Below are 21,912 nucleotides of genomic sequence, written 5' to 3' on the forward strand. Positions count from 1 at the left end.
TAGACTGTCATTACCTCTTTTAGTCTGTCCTTGTTATATCCAGAAAATAGGCTCTGCCCAGACGTTAACAATCCGGCGTGAAATATAGCTCTTTTTGATTGTAATTTTGCTGAGAGCGTATATAGAAAATTACTCAGTTCCTCAGGAAACAGAACAAGGAGGTTCTGAACATAAACACCTTTGCCCTAAGCTTGTTTTCTCAGGTGCTTGTGTGCAAACCTGTTCACTTTCACACAGGATATGAGGTCTGCAGTATTCCTGAATTGCTTTGATGTAGTAACACAGTTCACTTTTTTTTCATCATGTAATTTCTGCCATGGGTTTTCTTCGTTGTACAAATCAGGTGCAAAATTATTTTGGTTCTGTGCTCAATTTAAAAGTCCTGTATATAAAACACACCAGCTTTTGACTTCAGCTTATTTGTAGAAACATGTTAGTGCCCTATGTCTCATGCTTGTACTTGAGCATTTATGGTTGAACTGTGCTTGTTGGCATTTCAGATCCTCCTTCAGCCAAAAGAGGTGACATAATATTTTTTTTTTCAACTGTACAGCACTATATTTGAGTCATCTGAGACTCTTATTAATGAGTTGTCTTTAACTTTGGATTCCACCTGAGACTAAAGCATCCATGGCTTCTCTGAGAACAGAGGTCTGACCTTCAGTTGCTTCTGTAGGTTGTACGTCACTGATCTTCATGGCCAACGTCTTCTGTTGTTTGGATGAGGGTGTGATCTTAACAAATGTGAAGTTTGCTGTGGTTTCAAGCAGGGGAACTCACAAAAGAAAGAGGGGAGGCTTGAAGTTTTAGAAACGTCTGCTAGAGTAGGCTTTTGGGTGCTTATTGGAGGATATAGCTAAATGGCCTTATTGAACCTGGTTTATAAGTCTACAAAAAATCCCAGAACCTCTGCTGTAAAGCTGTTGTACAGTCCTCTGATGAAGAGGGAATTTGGAGATGTGCCATGCGTTTGTGCCACACAAACTCTCTACACAACATTCGTCTTATAAACCAGCGCACTGTTGTACTTACTTTGCAGGAGTCAGGTAACAGGACTGAGTCACTGAAATCCTTCCTCTTACAGATATTTTCTAAAACACATTTTGTTCTTCAGGCAGGAACTACTAATGGCCCTGATCATGTGTAGGTATAGAGAGCTGGGATTAAACTGCAAAGATACCTGCCTTTTTGACCTGCTCCGTTGTGTGGAAGGAAAACAGTTAGAATTCCATAGTTAAAAATATTAGCATTGTTAGAGCCTTAAGATACGGGTTCAGTGGATAAGTTTTTGGAAAAACAAAGCGATCTAATTGGCCATATATCCATTGCTTTTTGTGCTGGTCTTTTCTTTCCTCTCTTCACAATGAGGCCTGTAGCAGGGCTTTAATCTTACTGTCTGACAGCTGTGTACTTTTATTTAAATCAGCTGGAACCTAAGCTGGCTTTGACAGCATTCCTTTCAACAGAGGCAGGCGTTTTAGTGGGAGTAAATTATTATAGAACTACAGACCTCCTCAGTCAGCATTTTTTAAAAAAAAAAAAAAAGGAGGGGGTGAAAACACTATTATGCTTGCAGTGTTCAGAAATCCAAGAAACAGGTTTTTAGACAGTAGGTAGTTTTTGTACCTGTGGAATACTGTGTGTATTGATTTGGCTTTTCCAGGTCTTCCCAAAGATTTCACTTTTTTTTTTCCTACACCCACATCTGTAGTTTCTTTTTTTGGATAGAACAATTATTGGCCTGTATCAGACATCCAAGTTAGAAGTTTTCCTAGTTTTTTGGATATGAGCTGAACATTAAGAAGCCGCTTGACATCAGTGGGAGGAGCAAATGCTTAGTGACTCTGAAAATCAGGACATTTTTATAAAGGTTTCTAACTGTGAGTTTCAGCATTTTAGGCATACATCAGTCTTTAAAAGCTGGACTTATTAGCATCTGTGGAAAAAGGAGGTTGTGCTTTTGATGTGGCACACCCATTGACTAGTATGTTCCAGTATACTCTCTAAATAGCATCTCTTATTGCCCCTGTTGAGCATGCAGCAGTGGAATAGATGAGCCATTTGACTGACCCAGTAGGGCATTTATTATGTTCTTAGATGAAAAGGAGAGCGACAAATAACAGCTGTGTGATTGTGCCCTGACACAGAGTAATTTTAGCAGGACAGGGGGATTTATAGTCGTAAAACCAGAAATAGATTTTTAGAATGGACAAATAGTTTATGAAAAGTGTCAGAACTGGTTTTGCTTTTTACAAATCTCAAGAGATTTTGTTTTAATAATTTAAGGCAAAATTCCACAGTAACTTTAGTCAGCTGTCGTCTCAGTAGAGACTTCAGTGGTAAAAATGTTGAAAACTTTCTGCAAGAAAGAAAAAAGGTGAGTTTCAAGGGTATTGATAACTTTCATTTATAGGAAGCTTGTTAATTTTTACAAAGTGCTATTTATTCCTTAATGCAAAGCTTTCATGCAGACAACACGTCCATTTGTTCAGTGTTCATAATTTCCCTGTCAATAAAGGTGACACTTCAAATATTGGGAGGACTGGAGGAGAAGGAGGAACACAAAAAGAAAATTGGTATTTTAGATTAACTAGAAAAGTATGCAAAAGTTCCTGTTAATATCAGCCGTGTTTATTGGGAACATTGCTTAACAATGCTGTTCTTTTGTAGCTGAACTTGGAGACTATGATCCTGCTGAACATGTCCCTGAACTGGTGTCTGAGTTCAGGTTTGTTCCCACTCAGACTGAAGAGATGGAACTAGCCATTTTTGAGAAGTGGAAGGAATGCAGGTACTAGATCTTCCAGTGCGTGCTAACCAGCTGTTTGCACTGATTTTTCTCTGAAGAGAATGTATTAAAAAGACGCTGCTGATGCTTCTTCTATGGTCTTGTTCAGAAACATAATTCTAATATGGTTCTGTCGTGTTTTGTGAGAGGATATAATGTGAAAAATGAAGCTTTTCAAAGGTCTGAATAAAATGATGAGGTACAGAATCTTGAAATGCAATAATTTTTGGAGCAGTGGTTTCTGATTACAACTTACAGAAGTGACCTTGATGTTCATGAAAGCGAACAAGTGTCAGCAGTGTTTAGGTTTTTCACAAACTTGCAGGAATTTCTTTTCCTGTTTCATCATATACCAGTTTTTCTTTTCTGTGCTTTTTCAGGCATCTACCTAACAGCAAAAAATTTATTTCAGGGGGCAAACACCAGCACAGGCTGAAACTAACTACTTAAACAAAGCTAAGTGGCTGGAAATGTATGGTGTAGACATGCACATAGTTAAGGTATGTTTAACCACAGCACTGTGACCTTTGGAAATGATAATGTTGGCTTTGTCCCGCATTTCAACACTGGTTTTGCTTTAAGGGGTGAGGCGGAAAGGAATATTGTACTCATCTAAACTGTGTAACTGGCTTTGCATCGATGTTCCACTTTATAGTGTACATTTCTAGAAGGTATAACTTTAGTCCAAGCGTATCTGCTCTGTGTTAAATATGTGATTGGTATGGCAATATGTACTACAGTTTGTGTTTAGACTGAGAGCTATATGAAAATCATAGTAATTAAATTAAAATTGGCTGGGGTCCAGTCAGCTACCAGCTGAAGAATTACAAGTAAAAATAGATCTCCTGTGGAGAAGTGCAGAGAACTGCACAAGGAGGTCCTTATTACACAGACAAATCAAGAAACTTTAATTTTCCACTTTACTCAGCCTTATTGAAGGGTTGCAACCTAGAAAAATCCATTGCATAAGATCATTGAAACACAAGAGTTTTGTTGTATAAAATGAGCAGATATGTGTTTAATTGTAACACTGCACAAATAAGCTACATTAATCACTGGAGTAGTTTGGATAAAGGGTCAAACACCAAAATGAACATAATCTTTATTTTGTGGCAATTAGGCAAGAGATGGCAATGATTACAGCCTGGGACTAACACCTACAGGAGTTCTTGTTTTTGAAGGAGACACAAAGATTGGTTTGTTTTTCTGGTAAGCTCTCTGATTGTACATTAAAATATATTTTAGATTTTTACTCTTTTGTTTCTTTTGCACTAGCCAATAAAAATATTTGTTTGGGATATGAGAGCACTGTGAATACTAAGTACCTGCAGAAATACCCTGTAGCCTGTGAGTGTTTTAATGGTATCCAAAAATATTCCTTCTTTTTTTAACATTCGTGGTTAATAGGTTAATAGGCTGTATATGTGTAACATGCTAGAGTCAAGTAAAAGATGGAATAACTTTGAGATGTTTTGGGTTTTTTCTAGTGTGTTTGTTGTTGTATTTTGCACTAGATTACTTTGGAAATAGAATACGTACCCAGTCAGTGAAATGAAGCTGCTTCAGGTGTTCTAGCCAAGTGTTACATCTCACTGTTGAAAAAGAGGCAGAAGCGATAGTACTAGTGCAGGTTTTACATATAATGTCGTCTGGGCAGGCTTTTCATTAAGAAAATGTCTCTTTGTGCCCAGTAAAGGGCAGAAATGTCCCTTTCTGCCCATCAGTAAGGACTAATTAAAAACAAACAAACAAAAAAATCCCAAACGCGCCCCCCCCCCCAGATCTATATATGGTCAGGAGATACAGAGCTTCCTTTAGTTTTTATGAACATGTGCTTCTTTATCTGTCAAATACCTGAATAACACCCCACAGTTTCTTAGAAGCGTTCTGATGAAATTTTGCAGGGCTTTATATTGCATAAAACACAAAGTGGAGAACCTTGTAGCTAGCATATTTGGGTCTGGGTACACAGGCATTTGTGGATTTTTAAGTGCTTTATTCTGTAATTCCCGTCCAGTTTTTCAAAACTGTATGCAAAAAATAAGTAGGCAGATGATGAAGTGAAATTTCATCACATGAATAGTTAGTTTGGGTTAGCCCAGTCCACTTTTATAAACTTCTCAGAAAGACACTCACTTTGTAGCAGAATGTTATCTGTGTGTCTTGTCCCTCCACCATCAATTCTGGGTGGTTTTTTTGGTGGGCAGGGACAGGGAAAAATAGTTGCATTTTTGTGTCATGTCATGTTCACGTTGTTCTCTTTGGATGGGATTTTCTGAAACAGAGTCATCATAGGAATTGATCTGTGATATATTGTACAGTGATTTACATTTCTTTAATAAAGCAGAATTATTTTGGCCTGCCTTTATGTCTTTCTGAGTTCAGTTTTGTGGGCTTGTGGAAGAGTAGGGAAGCAGGAGTATTTTGGTGAAGTTTGATTTCATTTCAAGTAATTATTATTCTAAGTTCCGATAGAATAATCCCTTTAGAATTTGCTGGCTTCTTATCTTTAAGGTTTCCAAGTAAGTGTTAAATTTTGAAGTGATACATTGGTATCCACAGTATAATCAAGCCCTACTGCATGAACTTAAAACACGCACAAAACCAGAAAAAAAATACTTGGTAGACAGGCTTGGACCAGCAAATCGAACATACCTCTCAGTCAGTTACTAAGAGTTAGATGTAATGTGCTTTTTCTGTTCATCTTGCAGGCCAAAGATAACGAGGCTTGACTTCAAGAAGAATAAACTCACTCTAGTTGTTGTTGAAGATGATGAACAGGTAGATAACTATCTGTTTAGTTACATCTCAGTCTTGATTATACAGTACTAGTTTACATACTCCTGATCTCTATATTTAAGTTTTGAGAATTAACGTGGATGCCTTGCAAGGTTTTTTGATTGTGACTTGGGGGGAGCAGGGGAATGAAGGGACTTAAGTATAAAATAAATAGGCTCAATTACTTTTTTCCTCACCCTGTTTTTAAAAGGGGAATACCTTGTGAAACTAGTGTAGACCAGGTAATTTGGAAACAGCGTGCATTGTGCAAGAAAGTTTAAAAAAAGGCCATGTACCACGTTTAGTGGAATGAATTCCTTAAGCAGGTGCCAGAGTTGTTCCCATGGGAAGAAATTGCTCAGAGCTGAGATAATAAAAATGTGAGCATTCGTAATTTGAGGAGATCAGATTTGGAAGTGAGACCATGTTAGCCTCATTGAGAATACCTTCCTATTATAACGATGTCTTTAATTTGCAGTTATTCAGAGGTTTGACTTGTTAAATATATGGGCTCTAGCCCTTTCCAACTTCAGACAATGGAGCAGTTGTTCATTAAAGCTTCTGAAAAGGTTGATTTTTGTGCCTAAAATATTTTTTAAACATACATTTCAGCATTCATGAAAAATTTTATTTGGCTTGCATTGAATTGCATCTTTGACTTATTCAAACCCCTTGTAAATCATCAGTGTGCTTTGTGTCCTTTAAGGGAAAGGAGCAGGAGCACACTTTTGTCTTTAGACTGGATCATCCCAAAGCATGCAAACATTTGTGGAAATGTGCAGTGGAACATCATGCCTTCTTCCGGCTCCGAGGTCCTGTCCAAAAAAGCTCAAGTCGATCAGGCTTCATTCGGTTAGGATCCCGGTTCCGATACAGGTCAGTGTCATCTGTCACTTAGCATGTATCTTCTGTCATTTCTTTCTTTTCTTGGATTATGCGTGGAAACAGGAGAGAACTCGGTATTCATTCACCTAGGACACACAGAGCAGTGAAACTTGCAAGCTGACTGAGTTGCATTATTGGTTTTATTTAATCATACAGATTTTCCCCCTGCATTTTCTGATTTATCTTTAGGTGATTCTGGTCTCTGCAGTAGGAAGCCAAAGGTTTATCAAGGTTTATGTTCCTTACATATAATACATAACACATTGTGTTTTATAGATAACTTCATCTTGAAAGCTCATCCTTTTTTAAATGAGCTATAGAGGATGGATGATTGACTTGCACAGTTGGAGACATTGCAAGTCTTTTGAGTCCTGAGTTCCTGACTGTTTGAGTGATGGTTGTGCTTCAGAAGCCTAAGATAATGTCCATTCCATGTTAGGCACTACCAGTGCATGTAACAGACTTGTGAACGGCTTGTGGTCCCAGACTAGCCTGCAGGATGCTGTCGGTTGCCCCACCAGAGTTCGTGAGAACATACAGCAGGCGGTGTGGGGCGTTAACCTGGGCAGTATGCATATACTTTGCTTCCATTTCCAGCAACTGTAGTAATACCATCTAGTCTGCTTCAGAAAGGATTGCTGGTACCAAGGAGTCAGCAGAACATGAGGCTGCTCCTGCCTTGGGTGCAGAGTCTGGCCAAACTTGGGGAAGACAGACCTGCCTGGGAACAAGAGCATCTAGATGCTGGTTCTTAGTCCTATTATCATCTTTCTCCATGACCTTTGGCAATATACCTTAAGCTTTACTCTCTCCTACAATTTTCAAGCTCTCCCAAACCGCACGCACTGTGACCACAGAAATATGAAAAGGGCAAATGTGCTTTTTCAGCAGCTTAATGTTTAAGGAGTCATTGCATCAGCCTTTTGTCTTGGGGAAAATGAGGTGAAGACTAGGATGTTTGTAAAACTTCCATTTTTGTGAAAGGCCTTCTGAGGTGTTAAGTTTGGGATTTTTTAATAGAACTCAGATCAGATTATTAAGCTATGAATTGAAAATAGAAATGCGATGTTTTGATGAGCAGTGTCTGTATTCTGTCTTTAAAAATAAGTGATTTATTTTATTGTTTTGTACATGGCATTGTTAGTGGGAAAACAGAATATCAAACCACCAAGACCAACAAAGCCAGAAGATCAGCATCCTTTGAAAGAAGGCCCAGCAAGAGATATTCAAGACGAACACTGCAAATGAAAGGTAAAAGACCTTCCATTCTGAGAAGTATAATCTACTGTGAAAATCAAGTAATCGTATCCTTCAAAGGTTCTGTGTAGGAATTCTTCTGTAGCTGTTTGCCCTTCTCTTGAAGTTTCAAAATTAGGTTTTCTTTAACGTATTTGGGAGATCACATGTATTTATCAGAAAAAGCTTGTGTCCAAAGCATGTCATTCTAGCTTGCCTAGCAGGTAAAACACCCATGAATATTGCACAATAGGTCTCTGTATGAAGATGAAAAGCTTGGGTCCCGGAAACAGTGATACTTTAATGATAATATTTGAAATTTATGAATCAAGTTTGAAATTTTTGTCATTGAGATTTTTTCATTGTTCTTAGGAGTTGCACTCTGTTGTCACAACCTTACAGCATGTGATACCTTGTCTCTTATTCCCACTCTTGCATAGGTCAAGTGTGACCTTCACGCATGCTTTCAGATACTTGCTTAAATCCGACTCTTTGGTTTGCTCTTCAGATTTTTTAGTTGTATTTTTCCAATTTAGAATTTTATTTTTCACACATTATACATGGCATAAGTGCAACTTTTCCTCTTTTAGTTGCCTACTTTTAGGCAGTGCTAGACTATTTTTATTAATAATATACTTAATATTTAACTGATAACCTAATTACAAATTTAATTTTAATTAACACTTTATATTTTTTGCAGCACATGCTGCTAAACTTGAAGAAACAAGGTAAGATGCATTCCAGTATTTGAATTTCCCTTTGATGTTTACCCACCTGTACTTGAGCACGTGTCTGCAGGAGATTAGTTAAAAGTAGAGAGCGCTAACCTCTTAACTGTGGTTTTGCTGTGGGTTTTGTGTTTGCTTTACATAAAAGCTACTGTTCAAAGCAAAGCTCCTGTGTTGCTGTCACACAGAAGATTTTGTCAGACTTGCTTACTAGCAAGCAAAGAGGTTTGCTTATGACTAGCTATGATTCTTGCTGGGTATGGGCTGTAGTTCTGTGTGCTGCCACGTAAAGATATCAGCTAGAAGCATGTGAAGACGCCTTCTTTCTGAAATCTGCCTACTCTGGCTATGTGACTGAAATACATGATCAAGTGAAGGTCAGAGACAGGGAAAATACAGTAAAATAAATATTTGAAATATGTTGATGATTTTATATTCTGTACTATACTTGCATTTGTTTTTATATACTTAAGTATTTATTTTTATATATTTATGCTAAATTATTCATGATCACCACTGAGAGGGAGGCCTTTTGGTTCTTTATTTCTGTACCTAGATTATTTCTGCATGTGTAGTTTCATACTTGCTGTTGCAATGTAAAATACTCATATGAATCTGAATCATACAGTTTTCGTACCCTTCCTTAAGGGAAGAGAGGAAGCCAAGCTAAAAACAATCACCTGGTGGCAAAGGAACTAAGTCACTCAGTTCTGGTTTCTGTCCTTTACACTAATAACTTGTGAACATTGCAATGATCAACTGCAACCAAATTATTTTTAAAAAGTAGATACTCATAGATGTTAAAGCATCATGACAGTCAGGAGCTAGGTAAGGAATGTTGAAATCACATTTCAAAACAACAGCCTTAATACAGCCCTGTGTCCTCTGTTTGTAACAGCAGGGTTGATTCTTGGGTGAGAGGGGGAGAATTCTTGGAAATGTGGGGACAAGGCTGCAGTTACTGTAGTGGAGGTCTCTGTCTTTGTATTGTCTCTCTGACCTTCTGTATTGTCTTTTCTTTTTATAAAATGCGAAAGTACTCATCAAAACTGGGTGTCATGAAAGTGCTTAAAGATCCTTTGCATGCAAAATGTGACTGTCTGATTAATTAGTACTCTCGTCATGCGGTGTTGTCATGCCCTTCTCCGAGTTCAATGCCGCTTAGGTCATTCTGAGAGTGGGAAGAGAAACTTCATGTGCAGTTTCTCCTTCTGATAAGACGACAGTCTTCTGATTGCACCTAGGTGTGGCACTGTTACGTTAGTCTCCAGAGCAATCTATGCCATTTCTGAAGCTACACACTCCAGTGTTGCTAATTGAAATGCATCATGAAAGATGTATGTGGTTCCATTCTTTTGTGTTAACTGAGCACAGGGGAATGTGCTATCCAGAAGGCATTCCTTAATATTTCTATTAAACGTGCACTATTCTCTGGTAACCTCCACATTCTCTTGATAGAGAAGGTGCGAAGTTGGGAAGCAGGCAAGGAACAGCTTGTTTGGTCTTGACGTTATGGTACTTAAAATCATTCTAAAGAATCACTGAAGTAGATACAGAAATCTATTTGAATTGCCATCTTGCCAGGTTGGATAGCTGTTGTCCAGACCGTAAATCAAAAGATTAATGGGTTGTAGGAGACTGGAACCATTTTTTAAAAGATTAGAAGTCTGGGAAAAAAGTTTGCTTTGCATGAGATTTATAATGCATAATTTTTGTGCAGGGTTTTAATGCTTTTAAGTCTCTCAAAAATGTGAAAATGTGAAACGTCTCTTGCAGATTCAGAAATCATCAGGAATAGGGATATGAGTCTTATTTAATTTATTAAATATATTAAATATTTAATAATATAAAATTACTATTAATGCTGTGCTGAGCTGCTGTGCATATAATTTTGAATGGCTGCTTTTAAGACTCTAAAGTAGTAATTCAGTTCATTAGAGGTTGTATGCAGAAGAAACTCATGAATTTTTCTGATAAACTTTGTGATGTGAACCTTCAAATCAGAATAGTCCTAGTTATGGAACAAGCATAGTATCTACAGTATGTAGGTGAGGTTTCAATAATGTCACATTATGCTGGCAGTTCAACTACAGCTATGTTGGTTTTGTTTTAAAAGTGCCCTGCCTTACTGCTGAATCAGGAAGACTTTCTAAACCAGACTGGTTTAGGAAAGGAAGAGGAAAAAAACAGATGAATTAGAGATAAACTATGGCTTGAACAAATAAAAAAATAATGTGATACCCATAGTTATCTAGAATGAAGCAGCTGACCTAAAACATAAGTTTTTAAGTTTCGTTTTGAGAACGGTAAAGTGTTTTGGAAAGATCTTTGTTAGACTTTGTGTTTCTTTCTGGAAATCCTTGCAGTTCTGACAGCCTGCAAAAATAGTTTGCTGATCTGATTCTGATTTAAGCTCTTCTTGTCTTTCAGTACTGCAAACCATGCTGTTATCAACCAAACCAATGGATCACAAGTAAGGACTCTCCCTTTCATTCCTTTTAAAGGCAGTTTTCATGTATTTCAGCAGATTTGAGGATTTCGTTATTCGTTCTTAAAATCCAGTGATTGACCAATTGAAAGTTACACATAGTTAACTACTAAATTGCATGCCAAGAAATGACTACTAATTTACAAGCAAGATAATTGGTTAATTTAGCTGCAGTAAGGAAGATATCCGATGCCCCAGTACTATAGATCTATTTATAGATACAGGTTTTCATAGGTACACAAAGTACCTTTGTGTGAGAGTTGTTATTATTCAAAGTACATTAATTCTGTATGCTAAGTGACTTTAAAAAAAAAAGGGGCATAATTCGTCAGCATTTAAGTTGCTTCCTGGTTACAGTATTTTTTTCTCTGAAAGAGAGGAATGCAATTAAAGAATATGTTCTTAGCAAAAATTCTGTATTTTTTGAGTTTGAGAAGGAAATCAGAGACACCTGCCCCCTCAGTACTTGTACACAGAGTACCTTGTTTCACTGAAAAGGGACGTTAGTGTAAGGTAACTCTCCTTCTGAGTATCAAAAAACAAGACTTGGAGTTTGGAACGACCCTGTCTTGCTTTCTGGAGTATTTCAGATGCAGAGTGCATCAGAAAGGGTCACATATTGGTGGAAATGGGAATCTGGTTTGTTTTAACATTAAAATACTCAGTCTTTGCTGATAGATTGCTGCTCTGCCCAGCCTTTTGCCTTCTATGCAAAAGGAGTTGTTTTTTTCAGGAGCAGTTATGTTTCAAGTGGCAGTCCAAAGGCCTGAAACCCAAAGATTCCAATTGTTATTGCAGTTACCTACAGAAGGAAAGCATTACTGCATGACTTTAAAAAGTACACAGCAGGCCATAGCTTTTTACTGAAATCTTTGAGCAGGCTTGGATTCGTTATGATCCCAGTACTGTGTGCAGTACTGGAAAAGACTGGGCATAGGCATCTGGTGCTGTGGAAGCAGTGGAAGACAACAGCCTTGTTTTAGCTTTGTGCTTAAGGAGAAGTGGTGATATGTTTTGTTATATATAATGTGTCATCGCTTCATTAATGTGTGTATAGTAACTTACTTGTTTATATTCTGTTTCCAAAGAGCTGGAATGCGAAGCCAAACCTACCTGTCCTAACAGCGGTTCCTTCTGCCCCAATCTTAGTCGAAATAGAAAACCTCCCAAGGAGCCCAGGAGCCAGCCAGCAAGACAAGAAGTGGTATGTTCTGCTTTGCTGGGAAATGAATTTTGCTTGCTTATGCATGATTCAAGTGACTGTTTCATTATCTGCACTTAAATAAGCTGCTGTCCTTGTATCTTTAATGTAAGTTGGCAGTCAAGTTCGTGATGATGCAGCTGATTTGTTGCTGTGAATGTTGTGTAGGGAGGTGAGGGCAACAGGCTTAGGCACTGCCAACCAAAAGAAAATTTCTTGAAGGGCTGAAGAAATCATTAAATCAGCATTTTCAAGTCCTGGAGAGAGCTGGGTCCTTCTGATGTGCCATAAATACTCCTTGTAACCCTTTGCTTGGTATCATGGGGCTCAAGGACTTACCTTGATCCTTAACAAAACGCAGAACCTTGTAAACCAGTAGCCTTGTGAATCTCTTTTGAACCTTTTGAAATGAGCAAGCTAATTTTTTTCATTATCTTGGGGAGAATGGAAGCTTGAGGAAAATGACACAAGCTGAAGATAAGAGCTTTGATTTTATATAATCAGAGTATTTGTTTTATGGATTGGATGCATCTCAAAATGAGGATGATTGTTTGAAGATAAAAGTACCATATAATTTGTCTTTTCTTAAAGTAATTCTATATTGCAAAGCTATTTCAAAACCAAAACTGACGTATATCAACGCAGAACTTGTGCACGTTGTCTTAACTTTTTCAGCTTCTTGCGCCTTCAGAGGCAGTATGGCTTGTCCTAGAAGAGTAGTTCTGTTTTTTGTGAGACTCTTCAGGAGCAGCAGTGTTGGAATGGAGTGACACAAAAGCTCTTATCCTAAGCAGTTTCAGCCCTCAAGAGAAAAGATCCTTCTCTCGTTGTCTGGCATATGGACCTACTTTGCTTCAGTATCTCTTAAAAGTAGATAATACCTGTTTCTAATGGTGCAATGACAAATGTACTTTAATTTTGTAAATCTTACTGATTAAAGTCTTCTAATACTATGGATTTTAGATTATAAGGGGGATGATAATTCTGCTTTATCTGTTGCATTTTATTGACGATTCAATCAGAACATATGATCAATGCTGTTTTTCTTTCTTTTGCCCTTGATTTGTCTAGTATCTGAAATCTGTGCTTGTCTATGGTGAGATCCTGTTGATCGCTCGATTCCTTCCGTGGTGGTGGGTGAAAGGTGGTGGTTTCTTTATTCTTCAGCATTCTCAATATGGTTTTATTTTTGTTCTTTTGGTCTAATCGCAAGATGAGTGCTAGAAGCCGCTGTTTCCTTTGGTGGAAATGTTCGACTCTTGCTCCAAACAGCTCTTCTTAGGTACCTGATTCATGCTAGCGTCCTTGCTAGTATTTGCAAGACTTCTGTTGCTTACTGAAATCCTGCTGCTTTTGTTCAGAAGCAGAGAGGACTCTGTAGCCAATCCGTTTCAGTTTTCATCTTGGTATGCCTGTTTTAGGATTAAGAACTTGAGCCTGATGTCTTAACATTGTCAAGGAATCTAAGCTTACATGCCAGCTGCCACAGTATGTAGCCTTTCTATAGAAGAGCGGGAGTGAATATAAAATATATCTGCATGTAACGCAAAACAGTATGTCATAAAGAACACATGCTTCTTGGCAACTGATGAGTTTTAATTGAGAGAGTAATGCTTGTACTGCATATGTGTTACATTTCTTAGAGACTTATTATTATTGAAGGCAGTTGTCTTCTGGCAAAGGGGTTTTATTGTGTTCACTGGAAACAGTACTGCCTGTAATTAAGGGCAAATCCAGCTGTAGGAAGAAGACAACAGTTTGGAGCTGAGTCAGCAATTGAGCTACATTCTGGTTTCCTAGGTGGGAAGTGGGGTTAGGTTAATAAAATTGCCAGAACATACGTATTTATTGCGGGGGCTGTGACTTGGCTATTGCGCCTTCAAGTCTTGGTGTTTCAATGCTGCTAACAAAATCTCGTTTCAACTGCTGCTGTCTTTAATTGGCCTGTTTCTGCATGAATTATCTTTGCTTCCTGTCAGAAAAATAGTCTTCTTTTAGAGAGAGTTTGCCAAGGATTGTTGAGAACACCAGAATCTTTCAGACTGGGGATTTTTGTAGATGGTTAGATTGAAGGGGTTTAGAAGTAAGGTCCCGACCTCTTGAGTTTCTGTACTCTGCTTGGCAGATGCCTGTATTGGCTGTCCCGCAGCTTATATCCCTTCCTAATGTCAATGTTTCCTTTAATTTAAAATGTTAATACTGCAGCAGCCAACAGCAATTGTGACAGATCGCAGAAAGTACTTTGCCAGATAGGAAGGATTTTAGTGGGTTTATTTTTTTTTCCTTTGCTCCATTCCTGTAAAATTGTCAGTACAGGAAAACTTCTGGTCTGGATGGTCTGAAAATGGTCTGGAATATGAGTTGCAAGGCTGGGAAGCCTAAAACGCAATTGGTATCTTTCTAACTTCAGTTTTTTCTCAAGAAGCTGTTTCTGTGCTAAGATAGTACAGGAGACAAAGGATTAATAATTTTTTCCTTATTGTGGAAAAAGTAGGGGTGGGGTTTTTTTTTTGCTTGCTAGTGGATGTAGCTTTCACTTAACCGCTTAAATTAGAGAAATGGGAAAATAATGTAATGAACTGTTGAGGATTGGAGCCTTCAGTATTCACGGGTCACTTCCTCAGCATGTTTCACAAAACCAAAACATCTGAATTTACCCATGGGTAACCTGTGTATAAATCCTCTCTCTTTTCTAAAGGAGGACTATCCCTGAGCGTTAATCATTTACCGCTGTTGTGAATCCTGCATGCTTTTCTGCTTCCCTGCCTTAATGTGTGATCTTCCAACTCATGGGCTGGCTGCTTGGCTGTTCTGGCAGGGCTGGGAGTGTTAAACCGGGCTTTCCGGGACATGAGAAGGTGGAATTTGAGGTGGGGGCTGTCCAGGACCCCTCTAGATGAGCAGCAACAACGTTTCTACTTTGTTTAGATTTGGGTCATTAAATTTTACATTAAACTGAAGGAATGTTTGTTCTAGGAATTTCCTTGCTTGAGTAGTTTGAGAGAGTGCTTTTTTCCAACCACTTTTTTGATACCTTACATCAGCCTCTCCCAAAACATACCAGTGAAGGATCCTAGTACAACACAGGCAACGGTTAACAGATCTTTGTCCGTTTTTTAAAGTCTTTTAAAATTCGACTGTTTCAGTAAATTGCTTATGCCTGCTGCTTTGTAGATGCTTGTGCCTAAAGCCTTACAGTTTTCTAGCTAAGGGCTCCTGCATAAAAATATTTTTCAAAACAGTTTGAAGTGATGAGTGTTCTCCCCTGCTGCTTTTTCTAGCTTTTGGAGAACTTTATTCCAACTGTGTTATAGACTAGCCATAACTGTGCACAGCATTTCTGTAGTTTTGATTTTAAGAATTCGAAACTTAAAATGTACAAACCATTGTGCCTTCATATGCAAAATTCAAAAGCAGGTTCTTAGTTTGTATCATCACCTTTTTTAAAAATTATTCTTTTTCCAACTAAGTTTTTTATGTTAATCAAGTATAGCTAAAGTCAGCTTCTTCAGTAGTATTTAGTCCCTTAATCAACTAAATTGTGAATGATTTGTGTGTGCTCTACTGTTTGCTCCTGCACAGTAATGCTCGTTTCTCCTAGTTTTTATTTTCTTCTCCTTTTTTTTTTTTTTAACTTGCATTAGAATCTACATTTTCTAGTGACTTTGAAAACTGGTGTTGCTTATAGATGCTTGTTTCAGGTGTACATTTAGAGCTGCCACTTAAACCCTTTCAGCTTCCTGCAAATAAAACGTGCTGTATACTTGGGAGGTCTGTGCCTCCATCACGTTATTTTCTCCCATCTGTAAAACGCACATGGTTCTTGCTCAGTTTTGTGAAGTGCTTTGAAATACAAAGTGCTTTTCGTTTGGTTAAGTGTAGACAATGTATACATGAGGTAGCTTAAGCTGTCATTTCAGACTTCTGCAAAAACGTGCATGATACTAAGCAGAAAAGGGGTTTATTTGACAGTGTCATCATGTACACGTATACTTGCATGCCTCTTTCCTTCAGTATTTACCTTCTGGCAATGCCTTTTTTCCTTGCCTTTTTGCATCAATCTTCTTGTCTTTACCTTTGCTTTACTTTTCCACCCTCTTTCTCACCCATACCTGTTTACTAATTGTGCCCCCTCCCGCTCCCCAATAATCCAGGCCCTTTGACGCTGCCGACTGCTGTCAACGTGGTGGAAGCCTGTGGGACGCGTGGGCCCCGCCGAGGACCCGCGCTGTGGACGGACAGTACACCGCTTTTGTCCATGAGCGCAATGTGAAGAATGCAGGAATGCATAGCGGTGCTGGTACCTGTGCTGTCCAAACCACCATGACCAGTCTCTGAGACATGGGCCTTTCTGGAGCTTGAGACTGCTTTCTAGCAAAGGCTGGAAAATTACGTTTTGAGCTGTCTCTGAGATAAAGACAACGGACCCAAAGCTGACTATAGAGGGGAAAAAAAGCTTTTATTACGAAGGCTCTGCATATCGAGCTGTTGGTATTTAGTCTTTAAAAAAAATAACATAAAGACCAGAAGCCACCTGTCACTCTTACATTAAAAAGAAAATATATATATATATATATATCTTTTTAATTGTGTTAAGGTTTTTTTAATGATTGAAAAATTTATTATTTTTTAGCTGAGTTTAACTTTGAGACCCATGCAGGAAGTCACATTCGTAATAAAACTACACATGCAACTAGTGGATTATAATGTGGCTTCAAAAATCTTAGAGGATGTAACTGCACGTTCTTTTGAACCATGACTATTAAAAAATATCTAAGATAGATGATCGATCTGAAAACTAACCTTTTTTTTTTTTAACAAGTCCTCTGAAAAATATTGTTTAGAAATGGAACAATTATTTTAATTTTGTAAGAATAAAATCATCAAAATTCCTGAAAAGGCAGAGGTTTTTTTTTCTTTCTAGAAAATTTTCTTTCTTTTTTGCTGCTGTGCTCCAGTTGAAATGAAACAGAAATGTTTCCTGACAAACACCAGCCCTACCATATGATTCACAAGGTTAATTGTTAAGTCAGAGGTTAAGACTCCAGCTTCATGGTTCATTGGTGTTCTTGGGGGCCTTTAACAACGTGAAGAACTACCTTTACCCTTGAACACACTGTTTTCAGGTTTTCTGAACGTAGCTGCTCTTAAATTGCAATATTCTTTTCCTATTTAAAAAAAAAGGAGGAAAAGTTGTGGTAGAGCACTTTTAAAATTCTCTTATATTTGGCTTTTAGGATAAAGAAGGTGTTTGAATGATTTTCAAATTGTTTGAATAAGTTTCAAATTACCACAGAGCCCAGAAATAGAAAAACGTTGTTTTCAGTTATCCAGCCCTGAAGAACCAAGAAAGTAAGTCTCAGCCAGGACATAACTTAATATTGCCTGAGATATTTTGGCCTCCTCACCCTTGCATCTGACAAGGGGAAAGAGATTGATAATGAAATATGAGTCTCTGTTTTACAACTCGGCTTAAAAAAAAAAAAAGGATATGCGAGCTACATATTAAAGATCTGTGGGATCTACAGAGGTGATTAGAGCAATCTCTTGTGCTATATTTAGTTTTAGATTTTGCAGGGTGGATGTTGTAAACTTCTGGAATGAAGCAAACCTATTTGTTTCTTATTTATAAAATTGCATAAGAATATGCAAATCAAAACGTGTTTTAACTTGAAAATATCGTATAATTTCTGTGTAGATGAGGGAGAAGCCGCCACTAATTTTGAGGAATTTGGGATAGTTTTCTATTTAAAATGCAAGAACATTGTTGCAGTGACAACTCACTGTTTTATTGCAGAGCTTTAAGTTCTGATGTGCTTCTATAGAGGTCAGGCCGCTGCGAGTAGTGGCTGACTCCTCGGATGTCAGAGAAGTTTTGTGTAGCTATCGTGGAATTAAAGAATAGTTGAGGTTGGAAGACGTCTCAGGAGATCGCGTAGTCCACCCCCATGCTAAAAGCAGAGTTGTGTAGAGCAGGTTGCGTCAGGACCGTGCCAGCCAGGTTTTCAGTATCTACAAGGATGGAGACGTCACACCCTCTCTTGAGTGGCCTGTTCTGGTGTTTGACCAACCTCACAGCAAAAAAGGGGGTTTTTTTCTTGTGTTTAAGTGGAATCTCCTATATTTCAGTTTGTGCCCATTGCCTCTTGTCCTGTCTCTGGGCTCCCTTGAGAAGAGGCTGGCTGTTGTCTTTACTCTCCCCCATCAGGTTTTTGTACACGTTGATAAGATGCTCCTGAGCTTTCTCTTCTCCAGGCTGAACAGTCCCAGCTCTCTCAGCCGCCTCTTCTGTGTCAGATGCTCCAGACCCTTTATCATCTTCGTGGCCCTTTGCTGCACTCCCTCCAGCATGTCCACGTCTCTCTTGTCCCAGGGAGCCCAGAGCTGGGCTCAGCACTCCGGGGCGTCTCACCAGAGCTGAGTAGAGGCCTGGGCGTCCCAGCCGCCTGCAATGTGCTTACTGTCATGGGACTGCCCTGGGATTAAGTGCAAGTTTGGTAATTAAAGCTATGATTAAAGTTTTCATAGAAGATTTTTTGCATGACAGCAGAACTAGTTCAGATCAGGATAGGGGAAGCACCCCTGGTTGCCTGAAATCCATCTACCTTTAGAATTGATTTGTTTTAGTATGGTATATGTTGCATGCTTTTGCCATGTGGCTTTGAATCTTGCATGCCTCCTGAGGGTCAATTTTGCTCCATGCTGGGCTTATTTTAGTGTGACTTAATTGACTTAGGGAGAATTATTATCCTGGTTTCCACTAGGGTAAGTGACGGCTCCCAATAGCAGATGGAGAAGTTGTACCACACTAGTACCAACAACGCCTAGCTGCATTTTTACAGGGACGGGTCACGTGCTCTAGGAATAGCATTGAGGAAACACATGGATGTCTTTCTAAACAGTACGGTAGTGACAGATCTTTGCTTAATATCCACAAAGGTTCTGCAGCCAGCACCTTTTCCTAAGGGTGTTTTCTTTCCTTTCCTGTAGTTGTTGACTTGCGTATATTACGCTGTATCAGTATTTGGAATTGTCTTCAAACAAATGGGAGGCAGCAGAAGCCTTGGAATGTGGGACTCGGCCTGCTTGATTAGAAACTGAATGCGCATGAACAGTCTCCATTTGTAGGATCATACATCCCCAGGATTTTTTCTTTTGCTTTCCTTACTTTAAAAGGAAAAGGAAGTTCTTTTTTTCTGAATATTTTGCATTTTTGTTTAGGAAAAAAAAATCTGAAAAGGTGACAGCCTTAATTTTATTACTCTTCTTCCCTTCAGGTACAACATTGAAGGCCCCAAAATGAAGGAAATGAAGAAAGAATTTCATGCTATTGTAATACCTTGCAGAGTCAGTGTGAGAAACTATTCTGTGTCAGTGCCAGTTAGAAAAAATAAATTAGCTTGCATGGTGCTCCATGCTGTTTCAAATTGGATTACTTGCAAAAGAATTCTCTCTTTTGCAGCAGGCTCAGATAGTTACTGTATTTTGCAGATTGTATTTCACAAACTAGAATGAAGTATTGTTTTGCTTTTCAACTAGGAAATTAAAAAAAAAATCGTACCCTTTGTAACTGACAGCTTTCTCAGTCACGTTACGCATTGTACGCTGTATGGTGCAGACTAGTATCAATTTATTTGTCAGGCAAAAAGAAGAAATGATGCAGTAGCTAACTCCCTTAACTGTGGGAGTTCCCTGAGCATGTAAAGACTTCCGTTTGATCTATTAGCGGGTTGACAAACCTTTCCGTGCACGAAAACCCTTTGATTATTCCTATATTCATAATTTGTATGGCTTGAACTCCTGGTATCATTTATCAGCTTTTCCCTCAGAATATTTCTTAAAATAATGCTGATAGAAGTTGATTCTGAAGACACTGGCCTTTATTTCTGAAGTGCCTTCTGAAGCCTGGCACTTATGCCCATTTCATTCTTGAGTACTGCACACTGACTGTCGTAGAAGTCCTGCTGTTCCTGGGAAGCCTTTTATTATTTCCCGTATGATTGGCGTGACAGTTCATCAGTGTTTTGTAAGAGAAGTCAGAAATTCTCTGCAGTGATGAAAATAGTATCTTGTGCTTTTTACTTCTGTAGTCTGGCCGTTTACGAAGCCTGCATGGTAGAGTTCCTGCTGATACTCTGAAGAGGGAGAAGGATCTGGGTGGCCTCGAACAATTTAGTGCTCTTTGGGGAACTCGTCTTTTCTGCCTACAAATTCCAGTGGCTGAGGGTCTCCCTAGTATGACTTTCCTCTTGCGACTGCCTATCTCAGGGTGGCTGAGTAGGTGTTTCCATGGGTCTGAAGGCAAAATGGGGTCAATTCCTACTTGAATCTTGGCTTAGGAGGCTTCTCTTGAGTCTGCCTAAAGTTCATTTACTTTCTCTGCGGCCCCGCTGTGATGCAGGGGTGAACCTGCAGGGACTCACCCCAGTTGTCCCTGCTACCTCAGCCAGTCCTCCATCCCGTGGCATAAATGGCAATAAGGTTTTCTACAAACTTTCGTCACCTTAACGTTAGTAGTACGCCGCTTTTGGAGCAACACTAGGCATTGAGCGTGCCATTTGAATATGCTGCCAGATTTCAAGACTGCCCTTATCTCTAGCAGGCAGGTTTTTGAATCAGCTCTCTTGTCTGTCTAGTAAATGTTACTGCAGTTGTCGGGGGGGGGGCGGGGGGGAAGGCTAGTGTAATTATTCTAGCAATTTTTTAATGAAGATAAATTTCATTTTTCACTCATTTTCTCTCCACTGTGCTGCAATGCTAAGAAAAGCATTAGTTATACAGCACAAAGAAGTGTTACTGCTGCTCTACATCACTTCTCTTAGGTGGACTTCATAGGAGCTTATACCTGCTTCCTTCAACATGTCATGGCATCAGCACCTCTCTGTGCTGCAGGGAAAATCTGAACTTCCTATACTCGTTGTCATATTAAACATTTGGGAGGCTATTGACAGAAAACTGACAGAAAATAGGAAGAAAAGTGTTGGCTTCATTTGAAGATTATAGAACACTTTCACTCATGCATAGGCATCCTCTGATAGAAAGGTACGGCATTCAGTCTCACTTTCTTTGTTGCCTTAACTGGAAGAGCATCTATTCCTGCCTGTTACTTCTAATAATTGAAATTCTATGTATCCGTCATTCCTCCTACGCAAGACTATCTGCTGCTTGCCGTTTCCCATTAGTGGTGCACAGAGAGGCTGTACAGTAGATTGAAAAGTTTCCTATTACTTGCTTTGCTAGTAGCTTCTTATTCCACTGCTTTAAGAGAATCAAGCAAGTGACCTCAGTTTGCCTCATGGCAATTAATTCTCCTAAGATGATTCGTACATTATTAGCACTAAAACGGTGATATCCTGTAATCTGTTTCAGAGGTATATATTTAACATTGGGAGGATTCTTTTGGGTGCTTGAGCTGGAGGGAGGAGTGTTTTCCTGGAGCCTCTAGTGACAACCTGGGACTGCTTCCAAATTGCAGGGGCTGGAGGGAGGCAAGGGGCATAAACCCATTAGCGATAAGGGAGAAGCTGGTCTAAACTGTCACGTAGGAAGCGTCTCTGTCCGTGCATAAGGGTAAGTTGTGTTGTGGTGGGTACTTGCTTGGTATCATCATTCTCTTATTTGGGACAGGACTTCAAAAGTGATAGATTTTTCTTCTTAAACCAGTGTTGCAACCAAACTGTATGTAAGTGTGATTGCTGATTGAAATGGGCAACAATCAAACTGCAGTTTTGTGCACAGGTTGTCTGATTCACCATCATGTTCTGCAGCAGTTGTCGTTTCCATATTTGTTACGGTTTGCTGTTAGGAT

The 21,912-nt window shown here is 38.9% G+C and overlaps 1 protein-coding gene across 6 annotated transcripts in view; it reads left to right on the top strand.

Annotated features, from left to right (window-relative positions):
- Positions 1-21,912, top strand: part of EPB41L5 (erythrocyte membrane protein band 4.1 like 5) — a 61,268-nt gene that overhangs the window by 21,963 nt on the left and 17,393 nt on the right. For all 6 annotated transcript variants that reach the window (XM_087734365.1, XM_087734359.1, XM_087734362.1 and 3 more), the window contains exons 8-16: positions 2,671-2,791; positions 3,201-3,288; positions 3,909-3,997; positions 5,500-5,569; positions 6,273-6,442; positions 7,596-7,702; positions 8,388-8,415; positions 10,846-10,888; positions 11,992-12,107. In XM_087734365.1, the coding sequence (XP_087590491.1) occupies positions 2,671-2,791; positions 3,201-3,288; positions 3,909-3,997; positions 5,500-5,569; positions 6,273-6,442; positions 7,596-7,702; positions 8,388-8,415; positions 10,846-10,888; positions 11,992-12,107 (832 nt within the window). The remainder of the gene's footprint in view (positions 1-2,670; positions 2,792-3,200; positions 3,289-3,908; positions 3,998-5,499; positions 5,570-6,272; positions 6,443-7,595; positions 7,703-8,387; positions 8,416-10,845; positions 10,889-11,991; positions 12,108-21,912) is intronic.

The sequence above is a fragment of the Nipponia nippon genome, unplaced genomic scaffold, assembly GCF_047370975.1.
Source record: "Nipponia nippon isolate SJK-2023a ecotype South Korea unplaced genomic scaffold, ASM4737097v1 scaffold_5, whole genome shotgun sequence".
In the NCBI taxonomy this organism is placed as follows: domain Eukaryota; kingdom Metazoa; phylum Chordata; class Aves; order Pelecaniformes; family Threskiornithidae; genus Nipponia; species Nipponia nippon.